The 24,189-nt window shown below is 35.9% G+C and overlaps 1 protein-coding gene across 2 annotated transcripts in view; it reads right to left on the reverse strand.

Moving 5' to 3' along the window:
- Nucleotides 1-23,664, reverse strand: part of duox (dual oxidase) — a 35,145-nt gene extending 11,481 nt beyond the window's left edge. Inside the window, exons 1-28 of one of the 2 annotated variants that reach the window (XM_067379549.1) lie at nucleotides 23,444-23,664; nucleotides 22,714-22,797; nucleotides 21,612-21,776; nucleotides 18,904-19,091; nucleotides 18,625-18,823; nucleotides 16,872-17,038; nucleotides 16,640-16,700; nucleotides 14,100-14,196; nucleotides 13,392-13,482; nucleotides 13,048-13,150; nucleotides 11,719-11,885; nucleotides 11,381-11,556; nucleotides 11,182-11,300; nucleotides 10,957-11,097; nucleotides 8,094-8,207; nucleotides 7,782-7,984; nucleotides 7,513-7,698; nucleotides 7,195-7,408; nucleotides 5,780-5,873; nucleotides 5,464-5,624; nucleotides 5,285-5,351; nucleotides 5,104-5,181; nucleotides 2,666-2,844; nucleotides 2,256-2,486; nucleotides 1,859-1,958; nucleotides 1,310-1,359; nucleotides 1,059-1,186; nucleotides 233-386 (exon numbers count right to left, since the gene is read on the reverse strand). In XM_067379549.1, coding sequence (XP_067235650.1) covers nucleotides 233-386; nucleotides 1,059-1,186; nucleotides 1,310-1,359; nucleotides 1,859-1,958; nucleotides 2,256-2,486; nucleotides 2,666-2,844; nucleotides 5,104-5,181; nucleotides 5,285-5,351; nucleotides 5,464-5,624; nucleotides 5,780-5,873; nucleotides 7,195-7,408; nucleotides 7,513-7,698; nucleotides 7,782-7,984; nucleotides 8,094-8,207; nucleotides 10,957-11,097; nucleotides 11,182-11,300; nucleotides 11,381-11,556; nucleotides 11,719-11,885; nucleotides 13,048-13,150; nucleotides 13,392-13,482; nucleotides 14,100-14,196; nucleotides 16,640-16,700; nucleotides 16,872-17,038; nucleotides 18,625-18,823; nucleotides 18,904-19,091; nucleotides 21,612-21,776; nucleotides 22,714-22,797; nucleotides 23,444-23,603 — 3,877 coding nt within the window. In that variant the 5' untranslated portion in view covers nucleotides 23,604-23,664. Of the gene's footprint in view, nucleotides 1-232; nucleotides 387-1,058; nucleotides 1,187-1,309; nucleotides 1,360-1,858; nucleotides 1,959-2,255; nucleotides 2,487-2,665; nucleotides 2,854-5,103; nucleotides 5,182-5,284; nucleotides 5,352-5,463; nucleotides 5,625-5,779; nucleotides 5,874-7,194; nucleotides 7,409-7,512; nucleotides 7,699-7,781; nucleotides 7,985-8,093; nucleotides 8,208-10,956; nucleotides 11,098-11,181; nucleotides 11,301-11,380; nucleotides 11,557-11,718; nucleotides 11,886-13,047; nucleotides 13,151-13,391; nucleotides 13,483-14,099; nucleotides 14,197-16,639; nucleotides 16,701-16,871; nucleotides 17,039-18,624; nucleotides 18,842-18,903; nucleotides 19,092-21,611; nucleotides 21,777-22,713; nucleotides 22,798-23,443 lie in introns of those variants that run through there. The other variant, XM_067379548.1, reaches the window with a different exon arrangement.
- Nucleotides 23,665-24,189: the final 525 nt, after the last annotated feature.

Consider the following 24,189-nt stretch of genomic DNA (forward strand, 5'->3'; position numbering starts at 1 on the left):
TTTAAACACATTTGACAACAGAGATGTGATATAACAGGACACTTGATTGTGTGTGTATTATTTGATTTTGAAGTCAAAGTAACTCCTGAATTTTGAGTTTTCCTGTATGATTTCACAGCCAGAGCAATTAGTGATACTTTACAGCACATGACAGACCACTGTGCTCCCGGGCCCTTGGAGACTCGGAGATAAAAAGAGCTTTGTGCTGGATCTGCTGAGATTGAGTATTGACCTGAGGGCAGCAGCTCGGCTTTCACCACTGGGATCTCCACCTTCTTCCTGTTGAGGCTGATGAGCTTGTCCAGGAGGAAGAGGAGGCCAGGGGGGATCAGGTAGATGTGGAAGCGGGGCTCCTGAAGGAGGCCGAAGCTGCCGTGGATCACCGTCTGCCAAATAAGATGAGAGAAAAGGGGAAGTCGGATGTGAAACTCTCTCACAAAACAAAACAAAACAAACAACTGAATAAAACAAAAAACAAAACTAAAATGAAATGAAATCAAAACTGAACAAAACAAACAAAATTGTCTGTGTACTTTTGCGTCCATTCCATTTTTTTTTTTTTTTACCATGTCGAGGAAAAACAAAAAACGAACAGTTGTATTTTTAAATGCTGTTGATTACTACAATTTAAATTAAAACCGAATACACACATTTCATGTACACAAAATAAATATTGACTTTTCAGATTTTTGTTTATTATGTTTTGCATCTTTATAAACCAAAATTAAAAACGGAGAGATTAAAGTCAAAGAAATGTCAATTTACAACTTTCTCTCTTTTTGTAAAATTGTTGTTTCTCCCACACTTTCGAGAGCCATGTCTCTGAAACATGATAATAGGCTATCTGACTTGATTTTCAACCCATTCTCACTCACGAGGGGTCCGATACTGCCACATTTCCAAGAGAAATTTTCTTCATGAAAATTACATATTATTGGGATATAATTTTGTCATCATGACATGATAACATATGTTGGGCTATTTTCAATTTGAAACGCAGGACAGGGTATGTTATGGGACTGTAGTTTTATTATTAACAAATGTGCTTTTTTCCTCACCAGGACATAGACGAGAACATATAGGTGGTGTGTAATCCAGAATCCTCTAAAACTGATGCGTCTGAAATAGTGTGAGGCGAAGACATACATAAAAGCAAAAATCAATAGTAAAAGGACCCCAGTGAGACCTGAAAGAAAGAAAACAACAGGGTTACAAAGAACACACAAACCATACATCCACAAAAATAATACATTGAATCTATTAACTGAATACTGGTTATATCAAAACAACACTGAATGTGCAGCAATACCAGGAACTGTCTTGAAAAACCAGAAGGTCCATTTCATTGGTAGCTCAGATCTGCAAATGATCAACACATAGCATTAGTTTACTAATAGTAACTAAAGAGTTAAATCAACTCTGCTCAGAGAACAAATGGTCCCTCTGTACATAGAGTTAAAATAGCACTGAAGCAGAGTTAAAGTTAATGAGATAACATGCTGTTTGTGGAGTTGTTTAATCAGATATTAGATATTTAATGTCTTTTATCTCCAGTTGAGTTCATCTAAGGCTGTGGCTGGTAGTCCTTTGTGGTTATTGTGGTTCTCTTCAGTGATTATGCTTGTTAACAGCAGGTGTTCATCACTAATGCTCAATCATAACTTAATCACTTAATTATCTCATTAACTTTAACTCTGCTTCAGTGTTACTTTAACATTATATAGAGAGGGACAATATGTAATCAGAGCCGAGCTGATTTAACTCTGGGGATTTTGCTGTGTATTTATCCATCCATAATATATTATATCATATTATATATCAAGATTAGTCCAATAATGACATCAATAATGTGAATTACCCATTGTTGGAGAACACTCTAGGAAACAAGCAGGCAAGAATGCTGAGGTCACTGATGCAGAAAATGTAAACATTGACCACATGACCCAAACTGTGAACAACTGTAGCACAAAAATAAGTATGAAAACAATTAATTAGTTAATTATTAATACATACATAACTATAATTGATGAAAAAGCACGTCACTTTGAGGAAGTTACATTAAGCAATTGAAACTTTGAACCCTGGTCGTGAAATGCAACAATTGAGTAATTTATGCCATAAACCACATGACTTATCACACGTACAAAGTGTTAATGCATAAGCATGGTGACTCAAATTTTCACTGAATCGTATCTGTGGTCAATTTTATTGAAAGGGCACACAAGGAAGCCTATTAAAAATGTTTCTCCTCTAACCTGAGAGGATGACAGCAGTTATAGCCATGTGGCGGTGAAGGTCGATGGCTGCATCGAATGGGATGTATCTGTTGAGAAACGTCTCTCTGCACATGGTTATCAGGTTACGGCACACAGTGAGGAGCATGTAGGGAAACAGGAAGGAGATGGCGGCCGCAGAGCCGCGAGACACAAGCACGCCCACCATGGAGGTCTCTGGGATCCCGCTGGCGTGAGCCTGTAAACCATAATCTACAAACATCGCTATTGGTTTGCAACCGTTAGTGTGGTTCTCCATGCAGTGTCAAGATACATAAATGATTCAACATGATCATAATAAAAAAGTAAATAACAAATAATCATTCAGTGGCTTCAAATATGTGCAATACAATATTCATTGAGGAAAAGACAGAAAATAAAGGCATACTTACAGTAGCATCTTTCCAGTGCTAATCCAACTGTGATCCCGTATGTAATCATTACGCAAATGATATGTCTTCTGTAGTTTTCTATGAAGCGTTTAAATTGCTGGATCCATTTCTGCACTGGGCTCCTGTTGTAGCGCTCTCTCTGGGGCTTCACGTATACCTTGGGGTTGCTTTGTCCAACTCTAGGGAAACTGAAGATTTTAATTAAGTGGCTTGACAAAAACAACATAGCTTTATTGCTCAAACTTTAAAGAGGCTATATTGGTTCTGACTTGGGTCACTATCTTTGGTAATAGACTCATGATTTTATCTATATATCTGAGTAACATCTAGCTAGTTTGTAGGTTAGAGAGACAGATTGATAACTAACTAATAGGGGTGTGAGGACACTGTTAGCTCACGAGACCAGACACGAGTTTGAGTTCACAAGAACGAGACGAGATTTTTACACAGTCTTAAGAAATACTCAGTGACGAAATACATAAAATACAGAAAAATTGTCTGCAGGTGCATTTGAAACTAATCATCTTGTCATTTCAGTTCTACTTTCCGAGTATGAATTATCATATGCATTGAAAGACAACAATACTCAAGCACTGTAAAAGGTTTTGCCACAAACTCAACTAACTGGCTTTTTTCCTGTATGAATTCATTCTCTTCAGACCTTAGAACTGTACCTTATTTATGAGTTTCTACAACTTTTGACCTCCTAACTGAACATTTCCACAAGCTGATCATAGAAATAAAAACAGTATAAATAAAAATGACAGTTTCCTCTTAGTATTTTTTACGGAAGAGGATTAGGGCCAAGTAATAATAAAAAAATAAAACCATCTCAAGATTAAAGTTGTTAAATTTCGAGAAAAAAGTCGTTACATTTCGAGGAAAAAAGTCTAGATAAAATGTTGAAAATAAAGTCATTAAATTATGAGAATAAAGTCATTAAATTACAAGAAAAAAGTCGTTAAATTATGAGAACAAATTCGTAATTTAATGAATTTGTTCTCGTAATTTAACAACTTTTTTCTCATAATTTAATGACTTTATTCTTAACATTTTATCTCTGCATTTTTCTAGAAATTTAACAACATTTTTCTCATAATTTAACGAATTTGTTCTCGTAATTTAAGGAGTTTTTTCTCGTAATTTAACGAGTTTATTCTCAACATTTTATCTCTAATTTTTCTCGAAATTTAACAAGTTTTTTCTCGTAATTTAACGAGTTTATTCTCAACATTTTATCTCTACTTTTTTTCTCGAAATTTAACGACTTTTTCCTCGTAATTTAACGAGTTTATTCTCAACATTTTATCTCAGCTTTTTTTCTCGTAATTTAACGACTTTTTTCTCGTAATTTTAATGACTTTATTCTCAACATTTTATCTCGACTTTTTCCTCGAAATTTAACTAGTTTTTTCTCGTAATTTAACGAGTTTATTCTCAACATTTTATCTCGACTTTTTCCTCGAAATTTAACGAGTTTCTTCTCGAAATTTAACAACTTTAATCTCGAGATGGTTTTATTTTTTTATTATTGCTTGGCCCTAATCCTCTTCCGTAATTTTTTAGGTACAAACAATAATCAAAGTACTCTCTAAATATTCAAAGTACAAATAGAGACCAAATTTTTCTTCAAGCATGATACAGAGTTGAAAGATGGTTACAACTACACAGCCCAGCCTAAGATAGCTTTCATATTGGGGAGATATTTGCATACATCAGAGAACCGCTTTCAAAATACAGGGTATTGAAATCGCGTTTTACTTCCGTGATCATGTGTACTCTGTGAATAGGAAGCGGTGGTGCTGAGCGCTCATTCTACAAAATAAGACATTTGTCATATGCTAGGCTCTGCTGTTCAACGAATTCTCCACCATAGTCTTGTCAGTCATCTCATCACATTATCAGTGAACTCTGATTCCTGCTGCACTATGTATGACTCTGCAGCTCGTTAAATGGCACACCCCTTCTAACTAACTAGAAGACAGCCAGACAGATAACTAATCAGTAGGGATCAGTATTTGGTGTGAGCAATCAGTACTGTGATTGACATGACCAATTAAATCATAAGAATCGGCTGCAGGGCCAAACCTGCCAAACACCCACAACTTAAAAGCACTGTGGTAGCAAGCACCACATTCATTTTCCTCATAATATGTAAAACTCTAGTTACTTCTGCTGCTGCATTAGCATTTTAACATAGCTAAAGATGATGACGTTCAAAATGAAACCTGGCTGACATTATGTCACGGAATGCCATCAGTTCCCACAAATACTGATTGCCACATTTCTCAATAACCAACAAATGACAGGTTTTAGAAAGGCTTAAATCTAACACCTAGCTGAGCTGCTAATGACCATACACATGACAGAACATGCTGCATAATGCAACACATGCTCTTAAATGACCACGACAGAGATATTATTCATTAATGTCTCACTTCTTGGTCTGTCTTTGACGAAGTTCCTGTCCTTGCTCCCCCTCAGACCCATGAGTAAGTTCTTCCACTGCTGAAGAACTACAAAAGAAGAAGAACAACAACAACAACTTATTAGCTATATTACGGTGTACTCATTTTAAAAAGTGCCATATGAGTTTTATGTTATATAATTTTTCTTTACCTTTTTTTCTTAATGAAAGACACTCGATGTTGTCTGGCTAGTTTTTTCTTACCAAGTACTTCCAAGCCTGGGAATACATGCACAGCAGTTTTTCAAAGATAAATGCCTCTGTGTTGGGTGAACTAAGAATTATAGAGACATATGGGGGATTAGAGCATGAAGAAAAGTATATCCTTCACCTTTAATATTGAGCTGAACTGAATGATCTCTCAGCAGAAAGTGAAAGTCCTCCCATGAGAAGCAATCTTTGTTGTCAAGACCAGCTGCCTGAAGCATAGCTGCTATGCCATCATCAGCCTGACTCTTAGATAGAGCACTTCCAGAGATATCAATGAAAGACCTGCACAAGAAAGGAGAAAATGACTAGCAGAAAGTAGAAATCTTTCAGAGGAACTTTATTGATTTATATAATCTGAATCTCAAAGTTCATGTGATTATCAAAAAACCTTTGCACAAATTAACTTTTGGATGTTAGGATCTGACATCAGAACTGACCTGAGTAAGGAAGTGAACTCATCCTTGGACAAGAAGCCATCTCCTTTAATATCATGCATTGAAAACAGAAGCTTAGACTTCTCCTCGGGTGTACCTGGATTTGCAAGCCAAAAACATCAAACATTGTAACAATCTTAACAGCACAACTTAATAACATCATAACATTGTAAAACATTCTAACAAAACAGAAAAAAACTTTGTAACATTGTAACACTGCAAAATTATAAAACTGTTAAATCTCAACAGTGTTGACAGTGTCACAAGAAAATTTTGTAGCATTTTAACCCTGTAACACTGTTAGGATGTTACAGATTTACAATGTAACAAGGCAATTTTATAACATTGTAACATAATGAAATTGTAACACTGTAACATCATAGCATTGTAAAATTGTAAAACTGTAACATCCTAATAATGTAACAAGGTAATTTTGTAGCATTTTAACATTGTAACACTAAAATTGTAAAACTGTAACAAGGCAATTTTATAACATTGTAACATAATGAAATTGTAACACTGTAACATCATAGCATTGTAAAATTGTAAAACTGTAACATCCTAATAATGTAACAAGGTAATTTTGTAGCATTTTAACATTGTAACACTAAAATTGTAAAACTGTAACAAGGCAATTTTATAACATTGTAACATCATGAAATTGTAACACTGTAACATCATAGCATTGTAAAATTGTAAAACTGTAACATCCTAATAATGTAACAAGGTAATTTTGTAGCATTTTAACATTGTAACACTGTTAAAAGACTGTAAAATTGTATAACTATAACATTGTAAAAATGTAACCCTTATAGCATTGTAACACCATAAAATTGTAACATGTTACATTTTAAAATGGTAAACCTGTAACATCCTAACAATGTAACAAGGTAATTTTGTAGCATTTTAACATTGTAACACTAAAATTGTAAAACTGTAACAAGGCGATTTTGTAGCATTGTAATATCATGAAATTGTAACACTGTAACATCATAGCATTGTAAAATTGTAAAACTGTAACATCCTAATAATGTAACAAGGTAATTTTGTAGCATTTTAACATTGTAACACTGTTAAAAGACGGTAAAATTGTATAACTATAACATTGTAAAAATGTAACCTTATAGCATTGTAACACCATAAAATTGTAACATGTTACAGTTTAAAATGGTAAACCTTTAACATCCTAACAATGTAACAAGGTAATTTTGTAGCATTTTAACATTGTAACACTGTAAAATTGTAAAACTGTAACATCCCAACAATGTAACAAGGTAACCTTGTAACATCGTGACATTGTAACTGTGTAACTTTGTAGTTTTGTAAAATGGTGATATTGTAACAACATTTATGGACTAGAGGCTCTAAGTCTTGTGATTAACACTGAACTACAATTCAAAAGATCTGAACAAACTCACCTGTCATAAAAATGGCAATAACATCCAGGAACTCCTGAAAGGAAAGGTATCCGTTACCATCCTTGTCAGCCAGTGTAAACATGGACTCTACAAAGAGTGAGTCAGGCTTCAGACCGAACACACTGGCAAATTCATCTCGCGTGAGCTCACACTGTAAAGCTTCTCGGGTCCTATTGCTCAAGTCTCCAGCATCACTTTTATTAATGTCCAAGACCTGGAGTCAAAAAAGACATATAATATGCTACCTCTTAACTTTGGGACACATTGTCAGTGGAATGAGGACAAAATGACATATGAAGAAACAACAGAAACACATACCTTTGAAAAAGCATGCTTGAAGAAGGTCTCCACAATCTTTCCCCTCTGTTCTCTGGTCACTGCATCTGTTAGTAATTCTTTCTCACTCATTTCCATCACAGTTAGATTCTGAATTCTGCCCTCAAGCTCAGATCTCAGGTGATTTAAGAACTCTGACCTCTGACCAACGTCCTCAAAGAACAAAACCTTCCGGGCAGAAATCCGACAACTTAATGTCTCATTGAGCATTCAATGCATGATGACAACAGAATGAACTACCAAATTCTTACCAGATCATACTCTTTGGGGATCTTCAAGAGTAGAGCGCGATGCTGATGGTCATTGGATATTATCACATTCAGTTGCTCTGTACTGCCCAAGCTGTGAGAGCTGAGAGGAGAGCCGTTCTCATCAAAGGTCTGGAATACTTTCTTCTCGTTGAACGCAAGTGTAACTTGTCGGGGTGCTGTATTGTGCCCTAACCACTCTTTGGCTGAACACAAAAGTGAAATCCGACACAAAAAAACAAAAAAACAGAGGTTAATAAACTCATCTTCATTGGCATATCAGGTCAACGTGACATTGCAGGTGATGTTACTGACCAATAGTTCCATGTGCAGGTTCCTTGTCTCTTGTAGAACCTCTGAGCTTCTTTTGGAATCGTTTGTATCTGGCTGTCCGAACATGAGCAACTACACAAGCTACTATGTAGCTTACTGTCGAGAGATCAGTAAACGTACATGTGTTGACAAGTGTTAACAATGAGATTATGTGGTAAAATCAATTAGCACTGTTTTTGTCATTTTTTTTTACAAGATGGACAAAATTTGTCACCAAAAAGTCATTTGGTTTAACCAAAATTTTGGTTTTACTGAAAGACACTTTTGGTTATACCGAATGACAATATTTTCAAACAATGCTAACAAGCTAGCTAGCAAAAGGACAATCAAACATTTTATATTTAGTACAAGTTTTTAAAATATTACAACATTTTCCATGTTATATAGCGATTGTACCGAATGACCTGATGTTTCGGGACATGCGTATGAACAAGTGAAAACATGAATTTTTCAAATAGTTCAGACAGAGTTAGTTACTTTGCTTCATGACCATGTGGCCCTTTGCAGGTGTCTGAATGATGTCATATCCTGTCACATGATGTTGACCACATGACTTGATCCAAAATGGTCTCTTTACATTGGTTACTCCAAATGACATCAATGAAATTCATTTTTCCGGACATTCTTTCTCATAACAAAACAACTACTTCTACACATAATTTTAATGCTAGTTGTACTTCCTTATATACTGTGGATGTCATATCTTTGTTTTTTTATTATTATTAAGGCCTTTGGACAAAAAAATGACCCGTCACTTCATTGACCCACATATAAATACATGCATACATACATACAGGGCCTAAAATTAGCACTCGTCAAGTGTCAAATGAGAGTAAAAATCGGCATTGGCGAGTAAACGAAATGGTGTTAATCGCCACTTGGCCGCTAACATTTTTATGAATCCTAACAATGCAATGTTGTGAGAACATGAATGTGAACAAACGTGAATGACTCTCTGGACAATTGATGGGGCAGTGCTGCATTGTCACAAATGTTTGAGCCTTGCCAATTTAAATATTCAAGCACAAGAAGACACAAAATGGAACTCAAGTCATTACTCGGGTGGTGTGGGACGTTTTCTGTGTGCAAACATCCGAAGCATGCGCCCAGAAAGCCGCATCTCAGACAGCGTGTGAATACTGAATTGAGCTCTCTTTCACATCTTCTTGCGCTTGAACAGACAAATTCACACAAAATTTAAAAAAATAAAAATAAAAAAAATTTGCAGAATATCCTAGCAAACAATCGGTTATGGCTTAAGTGTAATGTATAAGTGTAATGTAATGTAAACAGTCGAGAAAGACAACGCATGTGTACAGTATCAGTATATTGTATCCCTGCATCATGTCTTAAAGTGACAGCAGCCTAATATTCCTGCTGTCTGTGTTTTTAATGTTAATGTTAACAAAAAAAGACAAAGAAATCAATCACTGTTCTTGACTGAATAACTTTTATAACTTTATTAAGGATTAATCAATATTTAATTTATATAGTGTAGACCAGTGTTATTTTACATTGATTACTTTATTCAATTTCTATACCTGAAAACTACTGTCAGATCTACCTGAAAAGAACTGTTTATTTTATCTTTGTTCTGCTGTATTTTTTTTGCTATTGCTTGTAATTTGATTATTTGTTCTAATTATTTTTACAGATTGTTTACTTATCTTTAAAGGAACACTCCACTTTTTTTGAAAATAGGCTCATTTTCCAACTCCCCTAGAGTTAAACAGTTGAGTTTTACCGTTTTCGAATCCATTCAGCCAATCTCCGGTTCTGGCGGTACCACTTTTAGCATAGCTTAGCATAGTTCATTGAATCTGATTAGACCGTTAGCATCGCGCTTAAAAATGACCAAAGAGTTTTGATATTTTTCCTATTTAAAACTTGACTCTTCTGTAGTTAAATCGTGTACTAAGACCGATGGAAAATAAAAAGTTGTGATTTTCTAGGCTGATATGGCTAGGAACTATACTCTCATTCAGGCGTAATAATCAAGGAACTTTGCTGCTGTATCATGGCTGCAGCAGTGCAATGATATTACGCAGCACCCGTGAGCCCCGGCTTGCACAGGGAACGTGCCTTGCAACCATGGAAACGTTTGTGAGAGACGCTGCGCCTGCTGCAGCCATGATGGCAGCAAAGTTCCTTGATTATTACGCCTGAATGAGAGTATAGTTCCTAGCCATATCAGCCTAGAAAATCGCAAATTTTAATTTTCTGTCGGTCTTAGTACACGATTTAACTACAGAAGAGTCAAGTTTTAAATAGGAAAAATATCAAAACTCTTTGGTCATTTTTAAGTGCGATGCTAACGGTCTAATCAGATTCAATGAACTATGCTAAGCTATGCTAAAAGTGGTACCGCCAGACCCGGAGATCGGCTGAATGGATTCGAAAATGGTAAAACTCAACTGTTTAACTCTAGGGGAGTTGGATAATGAGCCTATTTTCAAAAAAAGTGGAGTGTTCCTTTAATAATATTTTAAATTTAAATTAGGCTAGAAGGTTTAGCTGTTTTATCGAAATTGTAATAGAGAATTGTGAATGTTCACTGGTATCTAAAATGTTGGTGTCATAACTGCCTGTTTTTGCAAAAACAGCTTCATGGTCAGTAAAAAAAAATTATGACCGGTATATGTTCTTAAATTACCGGCCATTGGCAGGTGTGGCAAAAAGTTAATTTTAGGCCCTGCATACATACATACATGCATGCATAAATAAATAAATAAAAATACTTTTATATAATTCCAGATCAAATGCATTTGTCTGAAGTAAATACATGACATTGTAAGTCAGTTATAGTTCAATTACAGCATACAAGTAAATTATGAATAACACTGACCAACAGGAAACAGGAAGAGCACCGCCACTGTTACGCCAAAACCAGCTTTGCTGCTGTTGTCAAAGTAACTCACAGAGGAAGCCTTTGTGCATGGGTCAAGATCGGAGGCTCTGATTGGCTGAGGCTGGGGGCAGGGATCACCTGTTCAATAAGCCCAAAATAAACAAATCATGGCTTTTCAACATGATGTTTGGAATATGTTGATGCATGTGGGTTGCTTGTTACCGTCCACCCAGAAGAACACATTCTTTTGAATGTCGCCCCTCTCTGCACTGATGACTTTCAGAAGGACATCATGAAATGTGGTGTTCAGTATGGCTTGGATCTCCTCCTCAGTGAACAACCTGAGAGGAAGAACAGCTGATACTTAGCCAGAAATACCTTCTATGTGTGCTTATCTGACCAAATTGACATGGATTCCCACCCATTTAGTTTGTTCTCAAACCAGAAGCGATCAGCGTTCCTTATGCGTTCAAACTGGTCCAGGATGATGGAGAGAAACACTGGACCTGGTCCTTCCTGTGTTTCTAGTAGGCCGCCCACGAACAGCTCTAGTCTGGAGATGTCATTCTCATATAACTCTGCAAACTCCCTTAACAACTGAAAAGCATTGAAAAGAGATTTAATTATAGAAAGAGAACATTTTGTGTTTGAATGAGTGGCATTTGCGAGTGCAAACAACACCGCCGTAGACCAAGGGTTTTGGGTAGTTGTTATCAAGATTTTGGTGATGGTTCATGCCATTGATACTGAAAGTGGCACCTTTGTGTTATTCAGTTTAGGGTTGATCTCCTCCCAGGTTTTGACCGGCTGCATGTTCAGGGCCGCTCTGATCTGGTTATAACTAGGCAGCCCAAAATCACGCCCCCTCTGGATGGATAAAGCCACTGCATCAGAGCGCGAGAACCGCAAGGGGCCATACATGTAATCTAATGGAGAAAAGGAATAGAGAATATAAATTAAGAATAGATCTTCTTGATGTCAAGCACAATCAAAATGGACAATTTTTTTATGGAATGCGGTATTTATTATAAATGATTTATCCATGCACATCATTTTTTTAAGCTAATATGCCTTTATAATCTTTAATCCAAATAACTTCCCCTCCCTCTTGCAGCGACATCTCTTCTCTGATGATGTGTTTACTGGCGTGAGGGCGGGGCAACCTGTCACTCACATGAGATCCACCAATAGCAAACCACAACCATCCAATCAACTCCTGACAGACAAAATTAAGCCCCACCCTACATTTTTCTTGTTCGAGAAGCTGTTTCACTCGGATAAACGTCACAATAGGGAATAAAATACTATCAAAACTTCCATTTCATGCTGACTTTAAAGGGAAAGTTCACCCAAAAATTAAAATAATGTCATTAATTACTCACCCTCATGTCGTTTTACACCCGTAAGGCCTTCGTTTCAGAAAACAAATTAAGATATTTTTGATGAAATCCGATAGCTCAGTGAGGCCTCCATAGACAGCAAAACTTCTCAAGATCCAGAAAGGTACTCAAAACATATTTAAAACAGTTCAGTGGTTCAATCTTTATATTATAAAGCGACTAGAATATATTTTGTGAACCAAAAAAACTAAATAACGACTTTTCACAGACATCTAGCGATGGCCGATTTCAAAACACTGCTTCGAATCTTTTGTTTCAAATCAGTGATTTGGATCGCGTGTCAAACTGCTGAAATCACGTGACTTTGCCGCTCCGAACCGCTGATTCAAAGCAAAAGCTCTGAAGCACTGTTTTGAAATCGGCCATCACTAGATTTCGGTGAAAAGTCGTTATTTCGGTTTTTTGGCACACAAAAAATATTCTCGTCACTTTATAATATAAAGATTGAACCACTGTACTCACATGAACTGTTTTAAATATGTTTTGAGTCCCTTTCTGGATCTTTTTTGAGAAGTTTTGCTGTCTATGGAGGCCTCACTGAGCCATCGGATTTCATCAAAAATATCTTAATTTGTGTTCTGAAACGAAGGCCTTACGGGTGTAAAACGACATGGGGGTGAGTAATTAATGACATTATTTTAATTTTTGGGTGAACTAACCCTTTAAATGAATCAAACGAAAAACAAACCTCTCAAATCCTCGACAATGATGTTGTCCTCTCGCTCGGCGATCTGAGAGGCCATGCCCATTATTAGCTCATCTACATCCTGACTGGACTGCAGGTTTGGATTCTAGAACATATACAACTTTTTATAAAATATAACTTAATGATATATTATAAATTATTTAATCATTTTAATTAAAATAATTTCTAAACAATCATTTCTAAACAAAAATTGTTTTAATTAGATTCATAAATAAATAAATTATACAATATATAATAAAGAAATCCCTTGAGACAAAGCCACCATGTATGAAATTTTAATTATATGGTCACATAATCCAAACCAAACCCCGTCTGTTATGACTCACATTTCGGTTCCAGAAGGAGTTGCATAAACGCAGGCCAGGATATTTACTTGCATCGTTGTTCACAGCACTTTTGTAGTGACACGTCCTGTTTCTGAATCCCAAAAATCGCATTTCAACACCATTTCAGGTACAATTGAGGATTTTATGTGTATATTTCCATTCAAAAGTTTTTAAAATGACTTTTATTCAGCAATTAATCTGCATTAATCTGCAAACAAATGTTGTTCTTTAGTACTTTCTATTCATTGATAAATCCTGGAAATAAACATTTTAAGCAGCACAACTGTTTTCAACATTGATAATAATAAGAAATGTTTCTTAAGCAGCAAATCAGCATATTAAAATGATTTCTGAAGGATCATGTGACGTGGAGTAATGATGCTGAAAATTCAGCTTTGATCACAGGAATGAATTACATTTTAAAATATATTCAAATAGAAAACAGTTTTTTATATATTTCAAAATATTACTGATTTTACTGTATTTTGATCAAATAAATGCAGCCTTTGGCAAACAGAAGAGACTTCTTTCAAAAACCTCAAACTTTACAAAACAGTGTAAGTAAATGTAATACTTAAGATTTTAACATAAATACTTCAATATTACTATTGACAGTGGTTTGTAACAAACAATAATTTTTACTTCAAAACATTTAAAAGGCTTTTAACTAAAAACTGCGTTTTACAAGCGATTAATTGAGAAATGTACCTTTTATATACACCAGGTGGCACAAGAGTCAGTTCAAACCTCACAGCAGCGGCTTCAAACTCAGCAGAGATCCCTGGATCAACATGTTTCTGATAACCTGCAGAAAGACAGAACCAGAGCAGTGCTGCGTGATTCAGCTTATATTATATATTCTGTTACTAGCTAATATTATTCAGTATATTTTTCACCAGCCACGTTTGTTCTCAAAAAACAAAAATGAAACCAAAATGAAATTAAATGAGTGATATAACTGAAGTAGAGCTCATGAATTTATAATGAGTTTACAGTCACATACAGTAACATTAAGTTAAGTTACTGCACTGCAATACTTCACTCAGCAGAAATGACATGCTTGGCATCTGTTAACCTGTAATGACTGCACACCGTAAGAGATATTTTAACAGACCACAAATTAGCCATCCTTTTGACTTGCGGCATAAAGTCTGCTCCGTTTGCAGGATATTCTGCCCTCGAACCACCCATTAAACACAGGAAGAGACGTCTAACCGACATGTGAAGTGACCAGCCACAGTTCATTTTGTTCGATACACCACAATCCTTTTATAAATAATAGTAAAGTGGAATATTCTATTCAACCTGTGGATATTAAATATCAGGATATTAATGCTATCTTGCCAACATCCACAGGTAGGTATTAGGAATAAAAGTATAGTACTCCCATCTGCTTGAGTGGAGAAGAATTACATGCCATAAAACTTTAAAGGTGCCCTAGAATCAAAAATTGAATTTACCTCGGCATAGTTGAATAACAAGAGTTCAGTACATGGAAATGACATAAGTTGAGTTTCAAACTCCATTGCTTCCTCCTTCTTATATAAATCTCATTTGTTTAAAAGACCTCCGGAAAACAGGCGAATCTCAACATAACACCGACTGTTACGTAACAGTCGGGATCATTAATATGTATGACCCCAATATTTGCATATGCCAGCTCATGTTCAAGCATTAGACAAGGGCAGCCAGTATTAATGTCTGGATCTGTGCACAGCTGAATCATCAGACTAGGTAAGCAAGCAAGAACAACAGTGAAAAATGTCAGATGGAGCAATAATAACTGATATGATCCATGATATCATGATATTTTTAGTGATATTTGCAAATTGTCTTCCTAAATGTTTCGTTAGCATGTTGCTTATGTACTGTTAAATATGGTTAAAGTTACCATCGTTTGTTACTGTATTCACAGAGACAAGAGCCATCGCTATTTTCATTTTTAAACACTTGCAGTCTGTATAATTCATAAACACAACTTCATTCTTTATAAATCTCTCCAACAGTGTGTAATGCTAGCTTTAGCCACGGAGCACTATCAAACTCATTCAGAAACAAATGTAAACATCCAAATAAATATACTCACATGAGCCGACGCATGCATGACGAACATCTTGTAAAGACCCATTTGAGGGTTATATTAGCTGTGTGAACTTTGTTTATGCACTGTATAATTGCACTTATAATTGAGAGCTCGTGAGGGCAGGGAGCGCGTGATTTAAAGGGGCCGCGCAGCCTGAATCGGTGCATAGTTAATGATGCCCCAAAATAGGCAGTTAAAAAAATTAATAAAAACAAATCTATGGGGTATTTTGAGCTGAAACTTCAGACACATTCAGGGGACACCTTAGACTTATATTACATCTTTTTAAAAGACGTTCTACGGCACCTTTAATTTTCTCTTAAAGGTGCAATATGTAAGATTTATGTCTGCTAGAGGACTATTCAAAACAAAGGCATAGCTTGATGATGCCAACTTTGAGCACCGAATCTTGGGACATGTGGTCTTCACATCACATCCGGTGGACTCGGGAAGAAATCATGTTCTTGGATGCGATTATTAACGTTATTACAGTATGAAGCAGAGCAGGGCCGAGTGTTGTGGGAGCTGAACGAGACCGCTGGAGAGATTGCACAACATACGCCTCGCGAGCAGCTGAACTTTTATTATGACACAGTCGCCGGCGCCGCTTCCGCTTTTCCGGTCATGAGTATGAGGTAACGCAGCTCTGTTTATCATATATGATACATTCTGTGTGTTGAAAATGTAATAACGTTACAGATGGCCCGGTCTGTTGTACTTGGTCTGCTCTGCTCTGATTGGTCAGATGGCTCAGTCTGTTGTGATTGGTCTGAAAACCATATGCAAATTTGTTACAAGCCTACGCAGGTTCATGCAGGAAGTAAGACTGGAATTACTGGCGACTCGTTTCAGACAGTTTGGTTCTTTCTTTTGGAAAACAATACGTTTTTGAGCACTTTGATTTTTGAAACTTTGCAAACCTTTTACATTCACATTACACACTACATAAAAGATAATATCTGAAAACACATAAGAGGGGAACTTTAATATGATATATGAGTGAGTGGAACTCAAATTCTAGTGTGACTTTCAGTAGGTGTGTTGTCTGAGACTGAGACAAACCACAGATTACTTAAGCATGTGCACATACAAACACACACACACACACACACACACACACACACACACACACACACACACACACACACACACACACACCTCTCACCTGGATAGGAAGTCACTTCTGTTCCTAGATAGGCCGGAAGCCACTCATAGAACGTTATTTTCTGAAGAAAGACAAAAAAAATACACATTCAGAAATCTAGACTAATATCACTAGATTCATACACTAGTGTTCAGAGGAAATGTGAAGTGAAGGATATTGCGGTACATCCCTCCAAATTGGCACCTGTGCTCTTACATGAAGTGAGTCAGTAATTGAGGACTGTTTGCTTTACCTGAAATGTGGCAATAACCCTCTTTCGAGCATTTTGGAAAAGCTCTTCATCTGACCAAGAGGGGTGTTCCTTTTTCAGTTTGGAGGCCAAGTAATTATGGTAACGAAACCAAATAATTCCTTCGGTGACTGAAAAGATGTTCTCATTGGCCCAGGCATTCCCAAACTCTGAGAACACACAAAACGAGCACTTGAAAACCACAACGTGTGTAACATTTTCATGAGCGTCTTGCAATGCACTTGGTAATAAAATAACACTTTATTAAGGGGTATTCATAACAGAATAAAAATAGTAATAAAAACATACAATATTGTGAAAATACAGTACTACAACTAAAGGGGTTGAAGTCACTTCACACTGTCCTCTTGTACTTTATTGCTTCATTTTTTTTTTTTTTTTGCAAGGTATGCAGCCATTTACAAGTGGTAAATATACATATATTGAAAATTATTTTTAAAAAATGATAGTCACTTGATATCACATACAAGTTAAGTAATAGCTGTGGTTTATTCAGAGTATTTTACATGCCATACCTGTTACGTAATTTTTTTTACAGGAACAAAACACCCACACATTGTTAGTGGACACATGCTAATGTAAAGGGATTAAACCTGGTTACAGACTAGATTAAGGGCAAAAAGTTTCAAAATGCTACATGAATCCCTTACAAAAATTTACCACAGTAACCAAAGTGACTTCTAAAATATGATAATTACTATAGTCACAGATACAACAATAAAACTCTGGTATTTATTATTTGTTTAATCATTCATTCATTCATTTAGTTATATAATAAATAAATGTATTTACTGTTTATTTATTTATCTAATTATTCATAAATAAATAAATAAATAAATAAATAAATAAATAAAATATTAATTTATATATTTATTAATAAATGAATAAATTGATTTTTATTATCCATTTATGTGTTGTTTCTTTTTCTTTGTATAAATAAATTAACAATATATAAATATATAAACCTATCTATCTATCTATTTATCTATCTATCTAATAACTTGATAAATACATTAATTAAAAAATAATTCATTCATTAATTATAAATAAATAAATATGTTATTTATTTATCTATTTTAAATAATTATTTATTTTAAATAAGTTTAATAATTTTAATAATTATTCTATTTTAAATATTTATCTATAATAAATTATTGGATAAATGGATAGATAAATAAATAAACAAATTAATTATTCCATTTACATAATTATTTTAGAATGAATGAATGAATGAATGAATGAATGAATGAATGAATGAATGAATGAATGAATGAATGAATGGGCAAATATTCTGAAAGCTTTTCACAGTCTTCGCATGAGACCCTATATTAATTTATAATTTATTAAAATAAATGATACTATAAGTACTACTAAAATAGTAGTAGCTATAGTATTTTTGAGGTACATTTTTGTAAGGGATGTAACTAGAAAGCCTGACTAAACTAAACTTTTCTGATTAGGCATGCAACTACTCGTCATGTGGTGATAAATGAATGCAGTGGCATGCACGGGTCTTGAGCCCCTGTCCCTTTAATCATGATAGTGAAAGTGCCCTTTGTGGTCGCATCGCGGTGTCTCCGCGTTCCCATTTCTCCTGCCCCCCAGATTGCGATTTCTACCGAGGGGGACCAACCCCCCCACCCCAGAACCAAATTTTCCCCTGCCCCCATGAAGATCGGTGCATGCCACTGAATGAATGTACTACAACTTCAAAAGTAGCAGTTCCATTTCTTACCATAGAGTTCCTGTGAGCCGGGACTATCGCTGGGGTCCGGCGCACTCCACATGAGGTAACCGCTGCTGCTACGCCTGGGCATGTCCTGTGAGGAGCCTGAAGCCAAGAGTCCGTCGGAAAACGTTCTCAAGGCATCAGACCAGGAGCTGGAGGATCCATAGATGGAGCTGCCATCTATCCACGCTGTCACGTGATTCACCTGAAATGAATTATGGGTAGATCAAAAACTCAACAGGTCCATTCCAAATCTCTTACAGTCTACTGTGACAACATGTGCACCTGTGTACGGGGATTGTTGGGACTTTGGCCCGAGCTCGGGTCCCACTCTGCTCTCTGGAACCGGAGCAGGACCGGTTGTGAAGAGTTGGAGACAAAGATGGGATCATCTTTTGGGACTTCAATATGCATGAACTCAGGTGGGCAACCAGGCCTATGGGATTCTGAGATCTCAGCCCACACATGGTGACCTAATTTAGTAATAAGTGGTCATCATGAGAAATCAAATTATCTTTGACCTTTTCAATACCAGGAAAACATCTTTTGAAGCAACGAAAATGTCTCACTGTGAAATCCTTGAAGAACTCTATAACACGCTTAATTCTTAATAGCACCAGTGCATAGATGTTGTTTTAAGTAATAAAATGTTCTTTGTTGAATGTAAAATGTTCTTCTATACCATCGGGCTATATGGCTCTATTTGGATATAAACTTGCAATTGCGAGAAAAAAGTAAGAATGGTGAGATATAAACACCCAATTGCGAGAAAAAAGTCAGAATGGTGAGATATAAACTCCCAATTGCGAGAAAAAAGTCAGAATGGTGAGATATAAACTCCCAATTGCGAGAAAAAAGTCAGAATTGTGAGATATAAACTCGTAATTGCGAGAAAAAAGTCAGAATGGTGAGATATAAACTCGCAGTTGCGAGAAAAAAGTCAGAATGGTGAGATATAAACTCCCAATTGCGAGAAAAAAGTCAGAATTGTGAGATATAAACTCGCAATTGAGATAAAAAAGTCAGAATGGTGAGATATAAACTCACAATTGCGAGAAAAAAGTCAGAATGGTGAGATATAAACTCGCAGTTGCAAGAAAAAAGTCAGAATGGTGAGATATAAACTCCCAATTGCGAGAAAAAAGTCAGAATGGTGAGATATAAACTCGCAGTTGCGAGAAAAAAGACAGAATTGTGAGATATAAACTCGCAATTGAGATAAAAAAGTCAGAATGGTGAGATATAAACTCCCAATTGCGAGAAAAAAGACAGAATTGTGAGATATAAACTCGCAGTTGCAAGAAAAAAGTCAGAATGGTGAGATATAAACTCCCAATTGCGAGAAAAAAGACAGAATTGTGAGATATAAACTCGCAATTGCGAGAAAAAAGTCAGAATGGTGAGATATAAACTCGCAGTTGCAAGAAAAAAGTCAGAATGGTGAGATATAAACTCCCAATTGCGAGAAAAAAGTCAGAATGGTGAGATATAAACTCCCAATTGCGAGAAAAAAGACAGAATTGTGAGATATAAACTCCCAATTGCGAGAAAAAAGACAGAATTGTGAGATATAAACTCGCAATTGCGAGAAAAAAGTCAGAATGGTGAGATATAAACTCGCAGTTGCAAGAAAAAAGTCAGAATGGTGAGATATAAACTCCCAATTGCGAGAAAAAAGTCAGAATGGTGAGATATAAACTCCCAATTGCGAGAAAAAAGACAGAATTGTGAGATATAAACTCGCAATTGCGAGAAAAAAGTCAGAATGGTGAGATATAAACTCCCAATTGCGAGAAAAAAGACAGAATTGTGAGATATAAACTCGCAATTGAGATAAAAAAGTCAGAATGTTGAGATATAAACTCCCAATTGCGAGAAAAAAGACAGAATTGTGAGATATAAACTCGCAGTTGCAAGAAAAAAGTCAGAATGGTGAGATATAAACTCCCAATTGCGAGAAAAAAGACAGAATGGTGAGATATAAACTCGCAATTGAGATAAAAAAGTCAGAATGGTGAGATATAAACTCGCAGTTGCGAGAAAAAAGTCAGAATGGTGAGATATAAACTCCCAATTGCGAGAAAAAAGTCAGAATGGTGAGATATAAACTCCCAATTGCGAGAAAAAAGTCAGAATGGTGAGATATAAACTCGCAGTTGCGAGAAAAAAGTCAGAATGGTGAGATATAAACTCCCAATTGCGAGAAAAAAGTCTGAATTGTGAGATATAAACTCCCAACTCTTCAATCTAACCAATCATAACGCCAAATCCTCCATTTTGTCCGACAAAGCAGTCAGGAGTTAGAAGATAAACCTTGGTGGACTTGAACTTGAAAAATGGTGTGTACTCATATCTTTAAGCGTTTGAAACAACAAACTTCTCATATTCATTCATGTTTATTTGATCCTATAAATTAACTAGTAGGAAGAGATGATTGGTTCCCGAGCCGCATGAGCGGAGGAGCTACAGCGATCTGTCACGACACATTAAAGAGCCACAAAGCATTTTTTATTGTTCGAATTTAATTAAAAAATGACACAGTTTGAAAGCTGGGACTTTGTTTAATATCGTCAGTATCCTGCTCTGTCTTGTCTGTCGACGTGTTGTCAGTGTCCTCTTTGTATTTTTCACTCTGTGTGGCGTGACAGCGCCATAGCTTGTCGGACAAAGCAACAGTAACTAATGGGGGCGGGTCTTTGCGAAGGGTCAATTGCAAGAAAAAAGTCAGAATGGTGAGATATAAAGTAAACGCTCAACTGTGACAAAAAAAGTCAGAAACTCACAATTGCCAGTTATTGTGTCGCAATTACCTTTTTAATTTTTTTATTCCATGGCGGAAACAAGCATCCATATTTTAAGGTGAATTAAATCAGGATGCCTTTTCCTAAATGGAATCTTCCTGAAAATTTCTTGAAACTGTAATTAAAGGGCTGGCTGCATCTCACTCAACAGGCTGCACCTAGTTTAAATGAGACACTCAAAAAGACACTCACCGAAGGCCACAGAGAGAACAGTTCTGTTCTTGTAGGACAGGAGACCGGATTGGCCACTCATGGCCGTGTTGCTTATCCGCCGGGGGTTGGGCAGGTGCGGTTCCTGTTGGGGCAGATAAACTCCATCTTTGTACTGCGCCGGCGAGAAACGGACCAGAGGTGCATCTGTAGGGGCAACATCCAGATATTTAGAAGAAAAAAAAATTGGTAACACTTTACTTGAAGGGGTGTGCATTAAACTGACATGACCCCTTCATAATCATGACATGACACATGAATATGAAGGAGGTTTTATGCATGTTTATGACAACTGTCATTAAGTGTCATTCACTCAATTATGTCATTTTTAATGCAAAAATGACATTGTGATGTCTTTGTTATGAAAACTTGACATTATTTAGCTTTATAAGTTAACATTACATTAAACTGTCATGTGGCTGGTTTTGACATGAGGCCATTATAATAGTGTCATGAATATGTATCTTGAGCTCAACTACAGTGGTACAAATTTAATTTGTCATTAAAATGTCATTAAGTGACAATACTCTGTTAATAATTTTATAACAGCATCATGAATAGTTAAGCACATATTAATGCCTTATTCTACATTCTTAATCCTACCCAATACCTAAACTTAACAATTAACTTACTATTAATAAGCAGTAAATTAGGAGTTTATTGAGGGGAAAGTCATAGTTAATCGTTTATATATGTGTTCCCTATACTGAAGTGTTACCAAAATAATGTAATGTAATGTTAACCCATAAAGCAAAGGAGTTTCTTAAGTTTGATAATTAATTTGCTATGTCATGTTTATGACAGGTTGTGTTGTCTTGGTAATGTCAAGTTTTCATGAAAAAGTCACTGACAGGTTATGATGTATTGGTTTATGTCAAGAAATCTCAAACAATGTCATCTTTGCATTAAAAATGACATAATTGAGTGAATGACACTTAATGACAGTTGTCATAAACATGCAAAAAAACTCCTTCATATTCATGTGTCATGTCATGATTATGAAGGGGTCATGTAAAGGGTAAAGTGTTACCAAAAATTCTTATATTTTTGTGAAAAAGCATAAAAGAAGAACAAATACACTGACCTGTAGCCCCGCGATCATGATATGCCAAATTATTGTACCACCCATCATACCTTTGAACTTCCCAGGTAATGGCAGAATTTGCACCTGTTTGGTTCAAGATCAAAGGGAGTTTGGCAACACTATAATAACTTATCTTAACTTATCTTATAATAACTTAACTTAAGTCATTAAACAAACATTATATGATGACTCACAGTACTGCACGCACATTCAAGATGGTCTTAAAATATACCTAGGACTTTTTAAAATCTAACTTACCAAAAAAATTTAATACAACTATAGTTATACTAATACAAGTAGTTATGGACAGTGTAAAATGAAGACAAAATATGCAACATTCTGCAAAAAAAAGCTCATTTGTGACAATGAAACTTTTTTATACCACTTATTGCAAAATAGGGGGATTTTTTTTTATTAACTTTGAAGCACAAAGCACTATTTTCATATAAACACTGTGAATACAGTGTTTAATTTTTAGCAGTACACATATAGGATAAAAAAGTACACAAAAGGATAAAAAATATTAATAGAGTGATGCAAGATTAGATAGATAGATAGATAGATAGATAGATAGATAGATAGATAGATAGATAGATAGATAGATAGATAGATAGATAGATAGATAGATAGATAGATAGATAGATAGATAGACAGACAGATAGATAGATAGATAGATAGATAGATAGATAGATAGATAGATAGATAGATAGATAGATAGATATAGACTCACCAACAGCTAGACAGAGAACAGTCAGAGCAGTTAAAGTCCTCCAGAGTCTCAAAGCCATTCTTGCAAACCAATGAAGCACCTCTTTGCCTAAGCAAGAGCTCTTCACTTCAGACTGGAGAAAACACTTACTGCTGAGTGTAAAAGTAGGCACAGCTTTCATTTAAGAATGACACAGCCTTAGAACAAATATTAAGGCAATTAAATGGAAAACAAAGTCACACCTGTCTTTACGGAAGAGCAGAACTCGCCTGTCCGCAGTAGATCGAATAGCAGCGAAAATAAAAGGAAGAGTCAGAGTGACGGAATGAGAGTCCGACCCACGTCCACACCTGACTGTTTCTCGCTCGAGTTTATGATGAAGGGCTGGTCATGAGCGGTTGACACCTTATCTGGAAATACCAATCAATGCAAATCAAAGCTGTTATTAGGAAGCGCGATCGTTTAAAAGATGAGCGCCGACCGGATCATCTTATTTCCAGGACACATATTTCCCTGTGTTGTTTTACGGCTCTCGTTGCGTCCGCAGGTGAGTTGCATTGCAGCATTGTGGAGATTTGGAAATGTCTATCAGGCGGCATCTAATCCTATCAGACTTTGAGAATGGCTATCCGATGTCTTTTGATTTATTGTAATCAAAAGGTGCGCTTACCTGGACCTACCTGAGTGGTAGTACTATAACGGGATGTTATATGAGTAGCGTTTTCTGTTGTAGGCCATATTTGTAATTTAAGTAATTGCACAGTTGT

The sequence above is a fragment of the Chanodichthys erythropterus genome, chromosome 24 (assembly GCF_024489055.1).
Source record: "Chanodichthys erythropterus isolate Z2021 chromosome 24, ASM2448905v1, whole genome shotgun sequence".
In the NCBI taxonomy this organism is placed as follows: Eukaryota; Metazoa; Chordata; class Actinopteri; order Cypriniformes; family Xenocyprididae; genus Chanodichthys; species Chanodichthys erythropterus.